The 17,563-nt window shown below is 37.5% G+C and overlaps 1 protein-coding gene across 1 annotated transcript in view; it reads left to right on the forward strand.

Moving 5' to 3' along the window:
* Window positions 1–304: 304 nt before the first annotated feature.
* Window positions 305–17,563, forward strand: part of Ticrr (TOPBP1 interacting checkpoint and replication regulator) — a 41,005-nt gene continuing 23,746 nt past the window's right edge. The window contains exons 1-7 of the mRNA XM_046437218.2: window positions 305–1,041; window positions 5,493–5,772; window positions 6,712–6,950; window positions 8,240–8,483; window positions 11,617–11,746; window positions 13,797–13,936; window positions 14,752–14,970. Coding sequence (XP_046293174.1) covers window positions 379–1,041; window positions 5,493–5,772; window positions 6,712–6,950; window positions 8,240–8,483; window positions 11,617–11,746; window positions 13,797–13,936; window positions 14,752–14,970 — 1,915 coding nt within the window. The 5' untranslated portion in view covers window positions 305–378. The remainder of the gene's footprint in view (window positions 1,042–5,492; window positions 5,773–6,711; window positions 6,951–8,239; window positions 8,484–11,616; window positions 11,747–13,796; window positions 13,937–14,751; window positions 14,971–17,563) is intronic.

The following is a 17,563-nucleotide window of genomic DNA, read 5'->3' on the forward strand; positions in this document are numbered from 1 at the left end:
AAACTCCTAGACATGCCAGCGAGGCACCACCTCTTTAAATTTTAAAACGAAAGTTCAGACCAATGAAAGTGCAGTTTCTCCCGGAACCCAGGGCCCGCCCATAGTCACGCACTCCACCAATCAAGCCAAGGCTTTCTCCACCACTCTTCCAATCAGCGTCAAAAATGGGAGTCCTCACGTAATTGCGTAAGTCAATCAGCGAATAGGAGCTGACTTTGGGTATTAGCTCCGCCAATAGCAGCAGCTCTCGGAGAGCGCGGGAGTCTTTAGACCAGGACCCTAAGGGAAGCACTGAATGGCGCTGGTTCTCTGAAGCTAGGGCCTAGGGAAGAGCTGCGCGGGCCGGGCCGGAGTCCCCGGACTGCTGCGCGGCCGACCATGACCTGCTGTCACAAAGTGATGCTGCTGCTGGACACCGCGGGCTGCGCGGATCGCCACAGCCCGGTGCGGCGGGTCGCCCTGCGCCTACTCACTTACCTGAGTTGCCGATTTGGCCTGGCCGGGGTCCACTGGGCCTTCAAGTTCTTTGACTCGCAGGGGGCGCGGAGCCGGCCTTCACGCGGGTCCGACTTCCGCGAGTTAGGAACCCGCTCCTGGGAGGACTTTGAGGAGGAGCTCGAGGCTCGGCTTGGGGATCGTGTTCACGGTGCCCACCTGCCCGGCCCGGCTTCCAGGGCAACTCACACTCACAGTGCCCTGATGGAGACCCTGCTAGACTACCAATGGGACCGGCCCGAGATCACGTCGCCCACGAAACCTATTCTGCGGAGCAGCGGGAGGAGATTGCTGGACGCGGAGAGCGAGGCCAAGGAGGCCGAGGCCGCTCTTGGGGGCTTTGTGAATGCTCTTTTCCTACTGGCCCCTTGTCCGCACTCGCAGAGAGAGCTCCTTCAGTTCGTGTCTGGGTGCGAGGCCCAGGCCCAGCGCTTGCCGCCCACTCCGAAGCAGGTGATGGAGAAGTTGTTGCCCAAGAGAGTCCAGGAGGTCATGATCACCCGAAAAATCACTTTGTACTGGGTGGATACTACCGAATGGTCTAAGGTAAGGTGATAGTAGTCTCCAATTTAGTGCATGCTGTTCTCCCTGCTAACTAGAATTTGGCAGCGACTTCAGAGCCACCGTAAACCCAGAATGAAAGGAACACAACCCTATATTCCGTCAGAAGAAAAGTCCTGTTGTCACAAATAGGGACAGTTTTTACAACAAAATGGGAAAAAAGTGTATAAGCTCCTCTGCAGTTTGGGCCCTGACTACCTTTTCCAACTTTATGCTACTACACATGACATATATTCCAGCACATGGAAGCCTGGTCTAGCTAATCAGCAGGTCTTGACTGTTTTGTCTTGTGACTTTTAGTCTGTCTAGGCCTCCTGTCCTCACCCTTCTAAGGCAGTCTAAACCTCACTCAACCTTTAAGGCCTTGTCCAAATGACAACGAGGCAATTCAGCCTGTGAATTTCTATGCATTTTTATCTTATTTTTTATTATTTGTGTGTGTGTACCTGAAACCTTTCCTCCATTATGTTCCATTTAGTCTAAAAATATCTCAAAGGTAGGCACCAGGTCTTTCACATCTTTGTGACCAGCAGATGTATATTGAATATTGGGGGTGTTCAGTAAAGATTTACTGACTAAATAAATAAAATATTGCAAACTTAAAATCCTAAATGGCTAATTCAGATTTTGTTAAGGCCGTGAAGCTCCTTGCTCCTGTTAAGCATTATGACAAGTGTATATTTTTGCTTTCTTCATTTTCCTGTATCATGTCATTTAGTCATAAATACTCCTTGATAAGTCACTGCATTGAGTACATACTACCCTGTTTTAGGTGCTTGGGGATATGGCGCCTGAAGTAGAATTTACCTTCTAGTGCAAAAGATGAATTAAACAGAAAAGGCTAACAGATTAAACAGCTGAGCAAACAAGTGTAGGATTTCAAAAATCATGCTCTGGAGAAAAGAAAGCCAAGCGAGGGAATGGGGGCAGGGTAGGTAGGTAGAAGTAGGTGAGATTTGTATAATAGGGTAAATAGGGAAGGCTTTTTTGAGAAGAATTGAATGGTGAAAGAAGAGGAATATAAGGGCTGGGAAAGAACATTCTAGGCATAGAGAAGAGCTTGGAATGAACTTTGTTGCAGAAACAAAAAGATTAAGAGTGCAGAGCCCTAATAAACAATGGATAGAGCAGTAGAAGTTAAAAAGAAGACAGTCTAGTCTGTAGGGCCAAGGTCTTTAGTGTAGGTGTTCTAATCAGTGAGAAGGCTTTGGAGTGTAATTTAACCAGGTGAAAGATGTGATTCCAATGCCACAAAACTAGGAGTGGGTTAAATTGCAAGTTTACAGATGGAAAATCAACAGGTACTTTAAAATAATGATACAGTGGGACTGGGGCTGAGGCTCAGCGGTAGAGTGCCTGCCTAGTATGTGTGAGCCACTGGGTTCAATCCTCAGCACCACATAAAAATAAAAAATAGATAAATAAAATAAATGTATAAAAGATGAGATTAAAAACAAAATGATACAGTGTGTTAAAATTTCCAATGTGCTTTCACATATGAAGCCCCCAAAGGTGTGGCAAACATAAGATAAGGCAGCAGCAGTTTTTCCAAAAAGAAATGGGCAAAAAGTGTTTAAAAGAATGGCAAATATTTGATGCGGAAAATGGAATCCTAGAAATTAAAATTGTTGGGCTGGGGATATAGCTCAGTTGGTAGAATGCTTGCCTCACATGCACAAAGCCCTGAGTTTGATCCCCAGCACCACACACATGAAAAAAAGAAAGAAAAAAAGAAAGAAAGAAAGAAATTAAAATTGTTAAGACAGTAAATCAAGCATTAGGCACAGTATACGATACATAAGTGTATTAATTTGGACTAATTGATACCAAATATCAAACAGTTTACCCTGGAATTGTATTATATCAAATACTGGTAGAAATATATCTTACTAGATGGGTTTCTCTTCTTTGGAATAGCATTAAAGTAAATAAGGTTGATTGAGTTTTCTGAAACATTTTTATCCAGGTGTGACATACCACTGTCAGTCAGAATGGGTCCTTCCTTATCATGTTTGCTAATTTGTTCCTCTTTTATAGAAGAATGCCCGACAGATAAACTTTTCTAAATTTTTTTTTCATGCTGAAGATCTGTCTTTTTCTATTCAAAAATTTCTCCCTGGCCACGTTGTGGAGGCAAAGGGGAGACTCAGGGAGGCTCACAATTGGGAAGAAAAACTGAGAGAAAAAGAGCTTGGACTCAGACTGGGAATGGAAAGATTCAAGCACACAATACCTTTGTAAATATGGACACATTTTCAACTGTGCCTGTGATTTACTCAACACATTTATTACATACCTGCTAGGTATGTGGGGGCTCTTTTACCATTAGAGAACTAAACAAATGAAGTCCCTGCTTTCTTGGAACTTATATTTAGTGGACATTTGCAAGTCCCAAATTTGACACTACCACTAGGACATATCTGTCACCCTATAATATCCAAAAAAAATGAAAAGTATACTATACTCTCCTTTTTTAATCATGTGCATAATTAACTTCTAATCAAACACTAATGTTCTTTTCAACTTATGTTAAAGTTTTCCTTTTCATTCTGTAAGAAGTATTTTTTTTTTTTTAAAGAGAGAGAGAGAGAATTTTAATATTTATTTTTTAGTTTTTTCGGCGGACACAACATCTTTATTTGTTTGTGGTGCTGAGGATCGAACCTGGGCCGCACGCATGCCAGGCAAGCGCGCTACTGCTTGAGCCACATCCCCAGCCCCAAGAAGAAGTATTTTTTTGACTAATTTGTTATAGCATTTTCCAGATTGGTATGCATAACTAAATTTCACAGTACATTGTTTACTTCTGTACATGTGATATTTCCTATTGTACTTTCTTTTTAAAAAATATTTTTATATGTTGATGGACCTTTATTTTATTCATTTATTTATATGCAGTGCTGAGAATCGAACCTAGTGTCTCACACTGGCTATGCAAGTACTCTACCACTGAGCCACAACGCCAGCCCCTCTTTTTTTTTTTTTGAATGCTGATCCTGAACTATTAATTTGATCCATCAAAGTCTATCAAAAGGTCAGTTTTAAAAGTGCTTTCAAGACAGTCTTGGATTCTTGGATGGTCTATCATTGTCTTAGTATATCTGAAAGCAATTTCCAGCCCCTCTTTGGCAGTTGAATATAATGAAAAGTTGATGAATCACCTAGATGACCTTGAAGACCCTTTTAGTTCAAATTCCTCACATGTGCACAGTAATTTATAGTTTATAATTATTAACCAGCATGATGATCATATTCTAGGATGGGTGGATGCCTCTTCCATCATATTCTCATAGTATTGTCATGTTATATTGTGATATTAAATATTTCATATCATTCCTATTTTACTCTCCATTCCCCTAACTTTAAGATCCTAGAAGACAGGAAGTATCTTATTGTTTCCTACTACATAGAAGTTGCACAATAAAAGTTTGTTAAAAGAACATTGATTGAAGAGCCAGCTATATGTGAAGGAGTGAGGGAACTTTCCTAAAGAAAGCAGGATTTGATTTAAATACAGAAGTATAATAATCAATCAGTTGATGAAGAAGGAAGGAGAAGCACAAGAAATAAGCAAAAACAAGGAAGCATTATAAAATAGCATGTGTAGGCAATAGAAAATAGTTCAATGTTCCTAGAAGGTAGGGATGGGTGAGGGAAACAGAAGATAATGTGTTCTGGAAAAGTTGTTAGGGTTGGTTGTGAAGAACTCTATGGTTATTCTGAAGAGTTACTTTCTCCTGGAAACTGTGGAAAGCCTTTGAAAGTTTTTAGAGAAGTGTGATTTGGGAGAATATTTAGAGCAACTGAGGGAAGGTTAGAGACAGGGCACAGCTTTTACAGGCTATAGTAAAATTTCAGCGAGAGATGTTGAGAGCTTCAGTAAAAGCAATGAAGATGGACCCAAGAGAACCTATTTGGTTCCTGTTCAGACCTGTGGTTGGGCAAGGCAGAGTTATGGTTGCCATCTAGGGGAGGTGCTCCTGCCTCCTCCCATGGCACCTGGTCATTGCTGTATTATGTTGTATAAGACAGAATTATTTTTATTAGTATATGGTTTTGTATTCCTTCTGACTCTAATATTTTGTAAATCTTGTGATTTATACCCAGTGATTTGCATCATTGACAGAAAATATAAAGTCTATTTTCACTAAATGAATGCTTTCTTAAAAGCATATTATGTAGTAATTATGTTCTTGGGCTTACAAAGGATGTTGGCCAATATTTTTGTTTAGTTCAACAAATATATTAATGATGAAATTTGTTCCTTTAATGTTGGCATCAATATTATTTAATTCTGATTTTAGCTTTATTAAATATATTAATGGTATAATTTGATCTTTTAATGTTGGTATCAACTTTATTTACTCTTGATTTTAACTTTATTCCTGAGTGCCTAATTTACACTAACCTGAGCTTCTTTGTCATTTTAATGTTAGTTGTGGGAATCCCCAGACCATGTTGGGTACTGGACAATTTGTGAACTGCTCTACTGTGCAGGAGGCACCATCTTGCCATCTGAAACTTTCAGCTGGGGTTTTACTAAATCCCGGGAAACAATGACCAGTGTTGAAAGAAAGATGTCAAGTGAACCTCACCTTTCCCCATGGATTTCAACTCTGCCAACTGATGCCACTTTAAATTGTTTGCTTTATAATTCTTCTGAGTATGAAGCCTCATTTCCACGGACAGAAGGAACATTATTTCTTCCCGTTAAAGGTAAGCAAATAATATTTTGGAGGTTTTTTTTTTTTTTTTTTTTTTTTGTTTTTGGTTGGTATGTGGTTTTTTGTTTTTTGTTTTGTTTTGTTTTTAAATCTTAGTTACATTCATTGTGTCGCAGGCTGGGCACTTGGTGCTTATAATTGAAAGAATTAAAAATGTATAAGCAAAATAAAAAATACCACATGAAAGGATCAAATTCTAGTATAATAACAACTCTTGACTCATTTATAAAAAGAACAAGTGAATGATTTTAAAGTTTCCTAGTTATTCCCAAAGATGGGTATTGTTCAGGTGTCCAAGCACATGGGTGTTAAGATTTCATTGCCTCATAGAAGAGATTGATGAAGACAATAAAGAGACAATGATTGGCCAAGAGAAGAAGTAAATTAGCCTGTAGAACCCTAAAATTATGCTTGCTACCAAGAAAGGCCAGTATGTTGGAATCTTCATACATTTGTTTCACCATATGATTTGCTATATGGTGAGTCTCAATTCTAAATATATTATCTCTACAGAAGTAGTACTGTGTGGAGATATATACATTAAACTATGTTGTACATTATGTGCAATTTATTTAATTTCCAAGAGTACTTTTGTTTAAGTAATTTTATCATTTGGTCTTTAGAATTTAATATCATGAAATATGCTGCACTATATTTTATGGGTTTAAGAAAGTGTCTTTTTTCTAAGTAGTATTACTTGAATGTATATTTCTAAGCCTTAATTAGTGAGAAGTTCTGACATCATGTCTCACCTTTATATAGATTTCTTACAGAGAGCTAAATGAACTTGCCTATGATAGTCTGTTGACATGTGAACTAAGTGACAATACTAGTCCCTTAATTGGAAATCTGAATTGTTTTTTCGTAGTATTAAGTTTCTTTTTAATAACTATTTCTTACATTAGATTTTAATAGTCTTTATTTCTAATAGGCAAAGAGATTCAAGAAACATGGACAGTCACCCTAGAGCCCTTGGCCGTGAATCAGAGACGTTTTCAGAAACCAGTCAGAATTTTTTTAAAAGGATCGGTAGCTCATTGGTCTGTCCCAGTGAGTGGCACTCTGGACACCGACAGCTGGATGCTACAAGGTCCAGAAGAGAACATGTCAACTCAAAGGCAGTTATTTCAGCAGCTGGTAAGCAGGCTGACTGCTGAGGAGTTACATCTGGTAGGTGTCCTCCATTTGCTAAGTAAATCTTGTCTAATAACACAGTAATGTGCAACAAGTATATTTATAAAATGTCAATAATCTCTCTCCATAAGACAGTATCAGTAAAACTGGTTATGTTTTTGCAAATAATATTTTCTGCACTGTAGTAGCATTATGACAACAATGTTCATTAGTGAACCGTTTATAAAATTCTATGTACCTTGAATCCAATTAAGTAAAGTATCTCAAATTCACATAGGAAAAAAAGGTGGTTGACCAAATTGAATGGTTGAATTAGAATATGAAGTGATGGGTGATTTCTTATTAGTTTTTAAATGTTCTGTTACGTATTCATTACAAGTCATGGATTTTTTTTTTTTAAAAGTCATGGATTTTTTTAAACTACCAGCAAATCCCCTATATTTCTCTTTGCCTCGTAATCCCTGGAGGCACATTGATGCTATAGTCTGATGTGAAGTTTCTTTTGCTTAAAAATTTTTTTCAAAATCTTATTCTAAAATGATAGTTTTGAGTAAACTAGTGTTGGGGCAGGTACTTGGTCGGTTAGGAAACATCCTAGAGCAGAACGAGGTAGTCACTGAATTGGTGCTATTCTAGTTGTGTGAGCTCTGGGTTCAGGAGTCAGGTGGCCTGGATTAGTTTTCAGCTCTCCTGTCCACTGCATGTTCTGGATAAATCGTTTATGTGGTAGTACCATCTCAGGTTAGGTGCGAGGACTTTGAAGTCTGATGTGCCTGGCTTCTCCCCATACTGAGAGGGGACCTTGAGGTTTCTTCTTCTTCAGCCATAATACCTCCTCTGTAAAATGAGGATAATGAAATAAAATGGGAGCCAGGTGTGGTGGCACATGCCTGAAATCCCAACAGTTTAGGAGGCTGAGGCAGGAGGATTGCTAGTTCAAAGGCCAGCCTCAGCAACTTAATGAGGCCCTAAGCAACTTGGGGAGACCCTATCTCTAAATAAAATATAAAAAAGGGCTGGGGATGTGGCTCAGTGGTTAAGTGCCCCTGGGTTCAATCCTCAATACCAAAAAAAATAAAATAAAATAAAATGGGAATAATACTTTTTTCCCCTCAGAGCAGTTTTGAGAATTCTGTGAGTACATGATAAATGTTTAGTAAATGTTTCCTGGCAAGGTTAAGTTTACTTGTAAATTGAAACTTTAGGACTACATGATTAATAATTTCTCTGCCTCTAATAGCCAACCATTACGCTGACTTTTACTAAACTAAATTCCTTAGGCATACTAATAACAATATTCTCAACTAATCAGAACTATTTTGTAGGTTGCCAATGTGGACCCTGGTGAAGGTTGGCCCCCTATCACTGGAATTATTTCACCTCTGTCTGCCAATGCTACAGTTCTCACTGTGTTCAGCATCAAGGAGGCTGAATTTCAAAGACATTTTCTCCAAACAGCTGTGGCTGGAGGCCACCAGGATACAGCTTCCCTTTTCTCAGAGATTATGGATGATGTATTGAATCAGATTCATAATTCATTTGAAGATCCTGCTTCTGGTATGCTGGGAGGTGAGTAGATGTGTTGGGAAGTGTGTGGGGTTCTCTTCTGAGTGCATCGGTTTTTTCAGTGGACTAGGAAGCAGAGTCATCAACTGTGAAAATCAAGGTTTAAGAAAGTGTTGGCAGTTGAGGAGAGGGGAGGAGTAGGAAGTCACAGGTGGAGAGTGAGGGTAGGAAATGAATAAGGTCACCTTAGATCTCACTAGTATGAGATCCCTCCTCATGCTTGTTTGTCTTCAGCCACACTCACCTACTGGGGACAGTTACAGAGTAGACAGAGAACTATGTTCACCAGAGTCAGGGTTTTGCCAAATGAGGATAGTGAAACTAGAGAAGGGGCAATGGATTCTGAAGTGTGAACAGAAGGGATTATGGCGACCATCTGTGAAATCAGGCAGTTTAAGGAGGAAGGAGACTATAACAGAGGCACAGAGAAAAGGCTAAAGGATCCACGGTCTGTAGAAATCTAAGGATTTTTCGAGCAAATGTACTGATTGGAGATATTTGTGTCTTTTCATTTTCATAGACCTTAACACCTTTTTTTGTTTGTTTTTTGCAAGGGAAAACTGAGATTGGAATCTAGGGTCTCATGTTAGACAAGCACTATATTCCTGGGCTACAGCCTCAGTCATTTCCTTTCTTTCTTTTTTGGTACTGAGGATTGAACCCAAAGGTTCCCCAAGCCCTTTTTATTTTTTAATTTTGAGAGATGATCTCGCTTAGTTGCTTAAGGCCTTGCTAAATTGCTTAGGCTAGCTTTGAACTTGTGATTCTCTTGCCTCAGCCTCCCCAGTCACTGGGATTACAGACTTGCACCACCACTCCCAGCTCTCAATCCTTTTCTCATAGACCTTTACTGTCCTTGTCTGAATATGTGACACAGCAAATGCAATTCAGGCATCAATGGCCATGATGTGGTGTGAAGTTTATTGTTTAAAATTTTTTTTACAAATCGTATTCTAAAACTAATAGTTTTAGGAAAGCTACGATTAGGACAGGCTTCTCAAAATCTTTGGTAGTAATGAAAAGTAATAGCAATCCTAATAAAAATTTTAGTTTAAATAAAAAGAGACATTAAATTTTTAATAAGTAAACTCCATAATATATGTACTTTATCCTTTTAAAAGAAAGATGAAGATGATGTGATGGAAGAGAGGGAAGGCCAGTGGAGTCTGTGGAACTGTGGAGATGAGGGTGAATGATAAAAACAGAGAACTGCTGAGTGAGCAGTTTAAGAAAGAGCTGGTGGCCAGCCAGACAGGCAAGGAGAAGGGTATAGGTCCAAAGAACTTGGTGTGTGGTGCTGTGTTCCCCTGGCTGGTTGTATTTAGTTATGTTGGGCCACTTCAAATTCAGCTGCTGCACCTTGTATCAGCATATCAAATATCAACCAAAATTATGTAATATTTTCTACTGATGTCATTACCTTATTTGCTGATCATGTGTAGGCTATTTTATTTTAGAAAATTTGTATTGTTATAGAACAGACTGCACTTTAATTATTTATAAAGTCTTAGAAGCAGGTCATAAAACTCTGTTTTGGAATGCAGTAAAAAGAATTGGATTATTTACCAGTACTCCATGCTCTAGCCTGACCCAGTTTCTTTGAGGGTGTAAATCAGCATGCTGACTTAGTGTGTAGTCTCCCCACCACACTCAGTCCCAGAGAGGTCCTCCTCATGCCTCAGGATCTAGTCCAAGCATCATATTCTCCTGAAGACCTTCCTTTTCTCGCCCATCTTTATGACATGACTCAAGGGTAAATCTACCCTTTTGACACTGGGAACTCCTTTCAGAGTTAGCATTGTGTTTTATTTATCTCTTCATACTCTCACTGAAGCAGTCTCAGTATGAGTCTAAATACTTTTTAAATATTTTGATTTTATTTTTTCCTGAGACTTCATCAGTGTAAACAGGACCTGGTGATGCATCCCTGTAATCCCAGTGACTCAGGCGGCTATGGCAGGAGGATCATAAGTTTAAGGCCAGCCTGGGCAACTTAACAAGTTGCCCTGACTCAAAACAAAAACTTAAAAGGGCTGAGGATATAATTCATTGAGTGCCCCTGGGTTCAATCCCTAGTATACACACACACACCAAAAGAAACACAAGAGACTTCCTGAACATACAGCATTTCTTTTGGGGTCTTAGAAAGGCCTCTCAGAATTACTGAGTTTACTGAAGTTTCTGTTAGTTTCACCCAATCACCACTTGCCCATCAGGCTTACCCTAAGAGACCCAATTCTTACATACCCACAAGGCAGTGCCACAACTCACAGCTTACTATTTTAAACTTACCTACTAGATGCAACATATTTGTTACATTCTGCAGTTTTATTCTGCTTTTATATTACTGTTATTTATTTTTTACTAAAGCCACTTTTTAAAAAAAAAATTATTTTTTAAAAGTAAATTGTACTTTACAGGAAAAATAAAAACACAAGCAAAGAACAAAATCATCCAGTCACAAGAAGCTTAGCTGGACGTGTCCCTCTAGGTTGTGTGCATATATACACAATATCCCATTTTGAGTGATTGAGATTGTGGTGTGTAGCATGCTTTTCCATACATCATGAATATTCACCATTTCAAAATCCCAAAGCTACATGAGTATTTTTTGATAACCAAGAATACACTACACCAACTCAATCTGTTATCCTTTCTTGGGGACTAAAGCCACTTTTAAGGTGTACATTTTAAAAAAAAATTTTTTAGTTGTAGTTGGACACAGTATCTTTATTTTATTTAATTATGTTTATGTTGTGCTAAGGATTGAACCCAGCACCTTGCCCGTGCTAGATAAGCACTCTTATCGCTGAGCCACAACCCCAGCCCCCAAGATGCACATTTTTAAGAATTAAAAAAAAAAAACAGCATATTTTCCTATTTAGAGGAACAGTTTAGAAATAAGATGGAGGGATTTGGTGCCCATGATAAGAACAAAAAATTTAATTGTGTTTGTGTATTTTTCATAGACAACGTAGGACTGTAGGAGTTAGTGGTGCAGACGAAGAATGTTAATGATTCTGCTTTTTGTCTTTTGGAGGGAGACAGTCATTCCAGGGGAAGAGCAAATGATTCGCTTCTCTGCTTTGGTTCTAACTCCTGCGTTCCTCTCTCACTTGTGCCTTTGTTCCTACAGCTCCCCCTGTTCCTGAGTGGGCCCAGCAGGAGCTTGGCCGCACCATTCCCTGGAGTCCAGCTGTTGTAGAAAAGTGGTTTCCTTTCTCTAACATCAGTGGTGCCAGTTCAAACTTGATGGAGTCATTTTGGTAAAACTTTCTTATTTTCTGGGCATTGATTAATAAAATTAACTCTTAGTTATCTGCATACCGGCTTTAAAAATTTCCAATTACAGAAATTTGTCAGTGGGCATGGTGGCACATACCTGTAATTCCATCTGCTCAAGTCTCTGGGGCAAAAGGATTGCAAGTTTAAGGTCAGCCTGGGCAACTTAGCAAGATCCTGTCCCCAAAATGTAAAAATTTGGGCTAGGGTTATGGCTCAGTGGCACACTGTTTGCCTAGCATGTTCGTGAGGCACTGGGTTCAATCCTTAACACCGCATTAAAAATAATAATAATAATAATAAAGGCATACTGTCCATCTACAACAACAAAACATTTTTTTTAAAGTATAAACTTTTAAAGGGGTCTGGGGATGTAGCTCAGTGGTAGAGCATTTGCCTACATATAAGGCCTTAGGATTGACCCCAATTCCATAAAAAGAAAAAAAATAAATTGTCAAATTAAATATTTAAAAAATGCCCCCATATATTATGGATGCAGAAAAAAAACAAAAAAGATTCTATTTTGTATTCATTAGATTGCTAGAAATTAATAAATCTGAAAATAGCAAGGAAAATGTAAACTGTAGGTGATGGAAATATAAATGGTTAGAGCCATTTTAAAAGAATAATTTGGAAATTCTTTGTAAGCCACAGTTTACATGCTCTTGCTATACAGAAATTCCACTTAAAGCCATCTAATAAATTCTTATACAGACACAAGGACTATGCTTAAATATTCATTGTTAATCAGAAATAGTGAAAAAGTGGAAAGAACAAGTTGACCCTCAGAAGGAAAATGATTAAGTAAAACACAATATAGTCATATGGTAGAATATTAGAGATTAGTAAAAATAAACTGGAGCTATTTATATGTACACAGAAAACTGAAAACAATTACAAGAGAGTGATATTATGTGATAGTGCAAAATTGATAACGTATTAACTACCAATTTGTGTTAGTTTTGTTATATATGTGTATCTCTAAATAAGATACACGTAGGGCTGGGAGTGTGGCTCAGTGATAGAGCACTTGCTTAGCATACAAAAGGTGCTGGGTTCAATCCCCAGTACCACAATAAATAAATAAACTATGAACAAGTATTTAATTTTAGTGGGAGGTACATATTCTGTTTATATTGCATGCTAAACTTTTCTGATTGAAAGGTTTGTATGTTTTTAAAAATTAACAACAAAAAGAAAGACAAACCTTCCTCAGTGAGAGGACACACCAGCACAGAAAATAAGAATTCATCTGCTTGTAGATCAGTTTCATGTGTGAAGCTGGTAGCCTTGCACATATCTAATCTGCAACATCTGTTCAACAAATGTTGCCATAACTTTCTTCCACTCTTTAATCACATGATATCAAATAATGGATGATGATAAAATTCAAATAATATGTACTTAAATGTTGTACTGTTTTCATAATTTCATTAGTGATTGATCTTTAGATAGAAACGCACTTAGTAACTAACCATCCTTCCAGCTCCACTATCTCCCCTTCTCATCATCTCCATATTGGTTGTTTTTTTGTGGTTTGGTTGGGGTTTTTTTGCTGTACTAGGGAACAAACTCAGGGCTTCTTGCATGCCAAACAAGTGCCCTACTACTGATCCATAGTCCCCCACCTCACGTTATTTTTTCACAATATGAAAGAATTATTCAGAAGTGGTTGCAGTACTAATTATTCTGTCTTAACATCATCTTGTACTTTATTAATGTATGGAAACTGAGTAAAACGTAACTATGGAAGCCCAAAGGGAAATAGTTATAATTAGACATGTATCCTAATTCATCAAGAATCCTACTAGACATTGACATATGTCTCTAATCCCTGCTGCTCGGGAGGCTGAGGCAGGAAGATCTCAAGTTCAAGGCCAGCCTGGGCAACGTATTGATGCCCTAAGAGAGCTGGGTTGATGTAGCTCAGTGTTAGAGTGTTTGTCTACTGTATGTAAAGCCCTGGGTTCAATCTGCAGTTCAATCTGAATAAATTGGAACTTTGGTTTTATACTAGACATCTTGACTTTGCAGGTTACTACAAGCTACCTCAGCTAATAAGGAAGAGTTTTCTAAAACTGAGAGTGAATTAACACGTTGCCTCTCCGAGCACTACCAGAGAAAATCTCGTGAAGAGTCTACTGTAGCTAATCAAGAAGACAGCAAAAAGAAACGTAAGCCCATAGAAAGGCTATTTCTTAAGGAAGTCTCTTTTCTCTTTAAAGGCCAATCTTTTTCTTAAGATGTACATTTAAAAGATTAACATTCCTTGAATTGAGGTTCAAATGGTAACTAAATAAATGACAAATTCATATATTTCAAATTTGCAAATATTAATATTAGTCCAATAGTGATAAAAATTACAATCCTAGCTTCCTAATGAATAATAAACTATCTTCATCTTTAGTTATAACAGATTTAAATATAATTTTTTATTCTGCTTGTACAGCCTACTTTGCCTTTTTATTTATTATTCTACCTCATTGCTTAATAAAATTCACAAAATTAATGCTTAGATTGTTGCTTTTACTATTATAAATAATACGACAGTATGCATCATGTGGGTAATTTTTGAGTAATTACCTTTGTAGTAATTACTATGTTTTGAGTAATTACCTTTGCAGAAGTTTGCAAAAAAGAGTTACTGTGTTAAAGAGCAAGAAAACTGCCTCTCCATGTGCATTGCTAAATTGCCTTTTAGATGAGTTTGGTAGAAAAAAGAAGTTTCATCACCACCCTATGGCCATTGAGTAACACCAAAATGAATGTGTTTGCTTTATGTCAAAATCATCAAAATGTTTAGCTCCTGAATTTGAACTAAAAAAGGATTCTCTTTCTGCCTTTTGTTATGGGTAGAAAGACATACAGGAGCTAACGAATTTAGATCATTCTGAAGGGAGATGCTGCACTTCAGTGTTCTTTCACAGCAGTCTGACTGCACAGAAGTGAAAGTGAGCTGACTTTTCCTGCTGTGCTGCCCTTGTGGTAGGTGGTGTTCCCCGCACTCCAGTGAGACAGAAGATGAATACCATGTGCCGTTCCCTGAAGATGTTGAACGTTGCAAGGCTGAATGTAAAGGCTCAGAAGTTACATCCAGATGGCAGTCCAGATGTGGCTGGAGAGAAGGGGGTCCAAAAGATAGCCAGTGGAAGAACAGCAGATAAACTGGAAGACAAAGGAAGAACATTAAGAAGTTCTAAACCTAAAGGTATTCCTCCGTTCTACAGCATTTTTGTATCTATGTTTGCTCTGTTACACCCCTCATATTTTTCAAATATGCTTTAATCCTATCTCTTCATTTTTATTGTTGTTTGTTGTTGTTGTTGTTGTTTAGTTGTAGAAGGACACACAATATCTTTATTAGTTTATTTTTTATGTGGTGCATAGGATCAAACCAGTGCCTCCACACATTGTAGGCAAGTGCTCTGCCACTAAGTGCTCCAGCCCTTTATTTCTTGAATATGTGCTGCATACAAAAATTATATTTTGATGAATATATAATTAATAAGATCATGTCATATTCTTAGATTTATGGTTTAACTATAGAGATAAAATTAATACATTAATAAGCTAATATATATTAACATGTATAATATATATGAATGAACTAATGAAGTTAATATATAAGAGCAAAGCATCTAAAACAGAAAACACTTGCCCATTTGAAAAGTAAAGACTACATTAGTAGTTGAGAAAGGGAGGTCAGGGCTGGAACAGGATAAAGAGGCTTCTAAGGCACCCTTGGAACCAGGCTAGACTTCAAGAGTGAGCAGAGATTAGAAGGCAGAAAGTAAAAGAAGAACATTCTGGGATGGGGTATTAGCACCAGCAAAGTCTCAAAGAAGGTCCATGTCTTGGCTATATGACACGTAGTTAAAGAAGTTTTACATTTGTGGATAAAGGAAAATGGAAGGGGTCCATGAGTAACCCAAGCCTAGGTATTGCAGTCTTTGAAAGTGAGCAAAAGAATTTAATCCAGTAGCTTTTATTTTTCTATTTTTTCCTTCTTTTTTATTAAATAGATGAAATTATTTGTTTCCTATTCCCAGGGTACATTCTTAACTCACAGCAATGATGCCAGTCCTAGAGGTGTTGATTATGACTATAGCTTATAAACTTTGAGCAATGATTATTGCATGACATCACCTTTGAGTTACTAATCCCTTATTCTTTCTCTCTCTTTAGATTTAAATCACTTTTGTTTTTGGTCCTGGGGATTGAACTCAGGGATACTTTATCACTAAGCTATACTCCCTCCCATCCCTTTTGATTTTTTGAGACAGGGTCTCATTAAGTTGTTAAGATAGGCTTGTAACTTTCAGATCCTCCTATCTTAGTTTTCCAAGTCACTGGGATTATAGCCTGGGACCCTTGGACCCAGCTAAATTATTCTTATCTTGGTATTGATTTCTCTAGAATTTTATTTGGCTTTTCTTTCTTTTTATATATAAAATATATCTTTTGTCTCTGTTGGATGCTATTGTTTCATTGTGTTTTATTGTTGTGGGTATTTTTTTAAAGATTTTTTTTAAAATATGGACACAATACCTTTATTTATGTTTATGTGGTGTTGAGGATTGAATCCAGTGCCTCACGTGTTCGAGGCAAATTCTCTGCCACTGAGCTATAACCCCAGCACCTGTTGTAGGGGTATCTTTGTTTGTTGGTTTTGAGCCAGTGTCTTACTGTGTTGCTCAGGTTGTCTGCAAACTCCTTGGTTTAAAAGATCCTCCTGTCTCAGCCTCCCTGAGTAACTGGGACTACAGGCACCCACCACCACCTGGCTTGTTTTCTATTTAATTTATTTCTATTCTTATGTTTATTATTACCTGCTCTCTTATTTTGGGGGCTTATTGTCTTGTATTACTTCTTGTATTGAATATTTAGCTAATTAATGGTTTTTGAACTTTTTTTAATAAAAATAATGATATAAGCTTATAAATTTTTCTAGAAGTATAAATTTAGCTGCATTATACATGAGAATGCTGTTTTTGACTTTTACTGATTCTTCTAACACTCCTAAAGTAAGGGAGTATCTTATTTTATTCTTAATATTTTTAGATTGTGCTTATACAGTGTTACAATGTTGTCTGTAAGTTATTGATTAATATTTGCTAAAACTCTGGTCTAATATGTGGTCAGGTTTTGTTAATATTCCATGTGTACTTGAAAATAATGTGTATTATCTAATTGTTAAGTACCTGGTTTTACACATATCCATTATAATCAAGTTTACCAATGTTTGACTATTTGCCATTCTTTGGTAATTTTGTTTCTGCTTCTCTGTATAAGTTTTAAAATCAGTTTGTCAATATTCACAGAACAACTTACTGGGATCTTGATTGAGTTTGCATTAAATATATAGGTCAGGTTGGGACAAATTGATTTTTTTTTTTTTTTAATACTAGGGATTGAACCCAGGTATATTTTGTCATGAGCTACATCCCCAGCCAGTTTTAATTTTTATTTTGAGAAAGGATCTCACTAAGTTACTGGGGCTGGTCTCGATTTTTGTGATTCTCCTGCCTCAATGTCCCAAGATGCTAGGATTATAGGTGTATTCCATAATGCCCAGCAAGAGTTTACATCTTGACAATATGGAGTCTTTCTATATTAATGAACATGGAATACTACTCCATTTATTTAGTTCTTTGATTTTTTTCAGAGAGCTTTGTAGCTTTCCTCAAATAGATCTTATCTGTATTTTGTTCAGCTTACTTCCTGAGTACTTCATTTTTTGAGGGTGCTAATATAAATGTGATTGTTAATTAAACATGCATTTTTAATTGTATGTCTTATAC

The sequence above is a fragment of the Marmota monax genome, unplaced genomic scaffold (assembly GCF_021218885.2).
Source record: "Marmota monax isolate L192 unplaced genomic scaffold, Marmota_monax_Labrador192_F-V1.1 WCK01_AAM20220418_F8-fsc00005, whole genome shotgun sequence".
Classification (NCBI taxonomy): Eukaryota; Metazoa; Chordata; class Mammalia; order Rodentia; family Sciuridae; genus Marmota; species Marmota monax.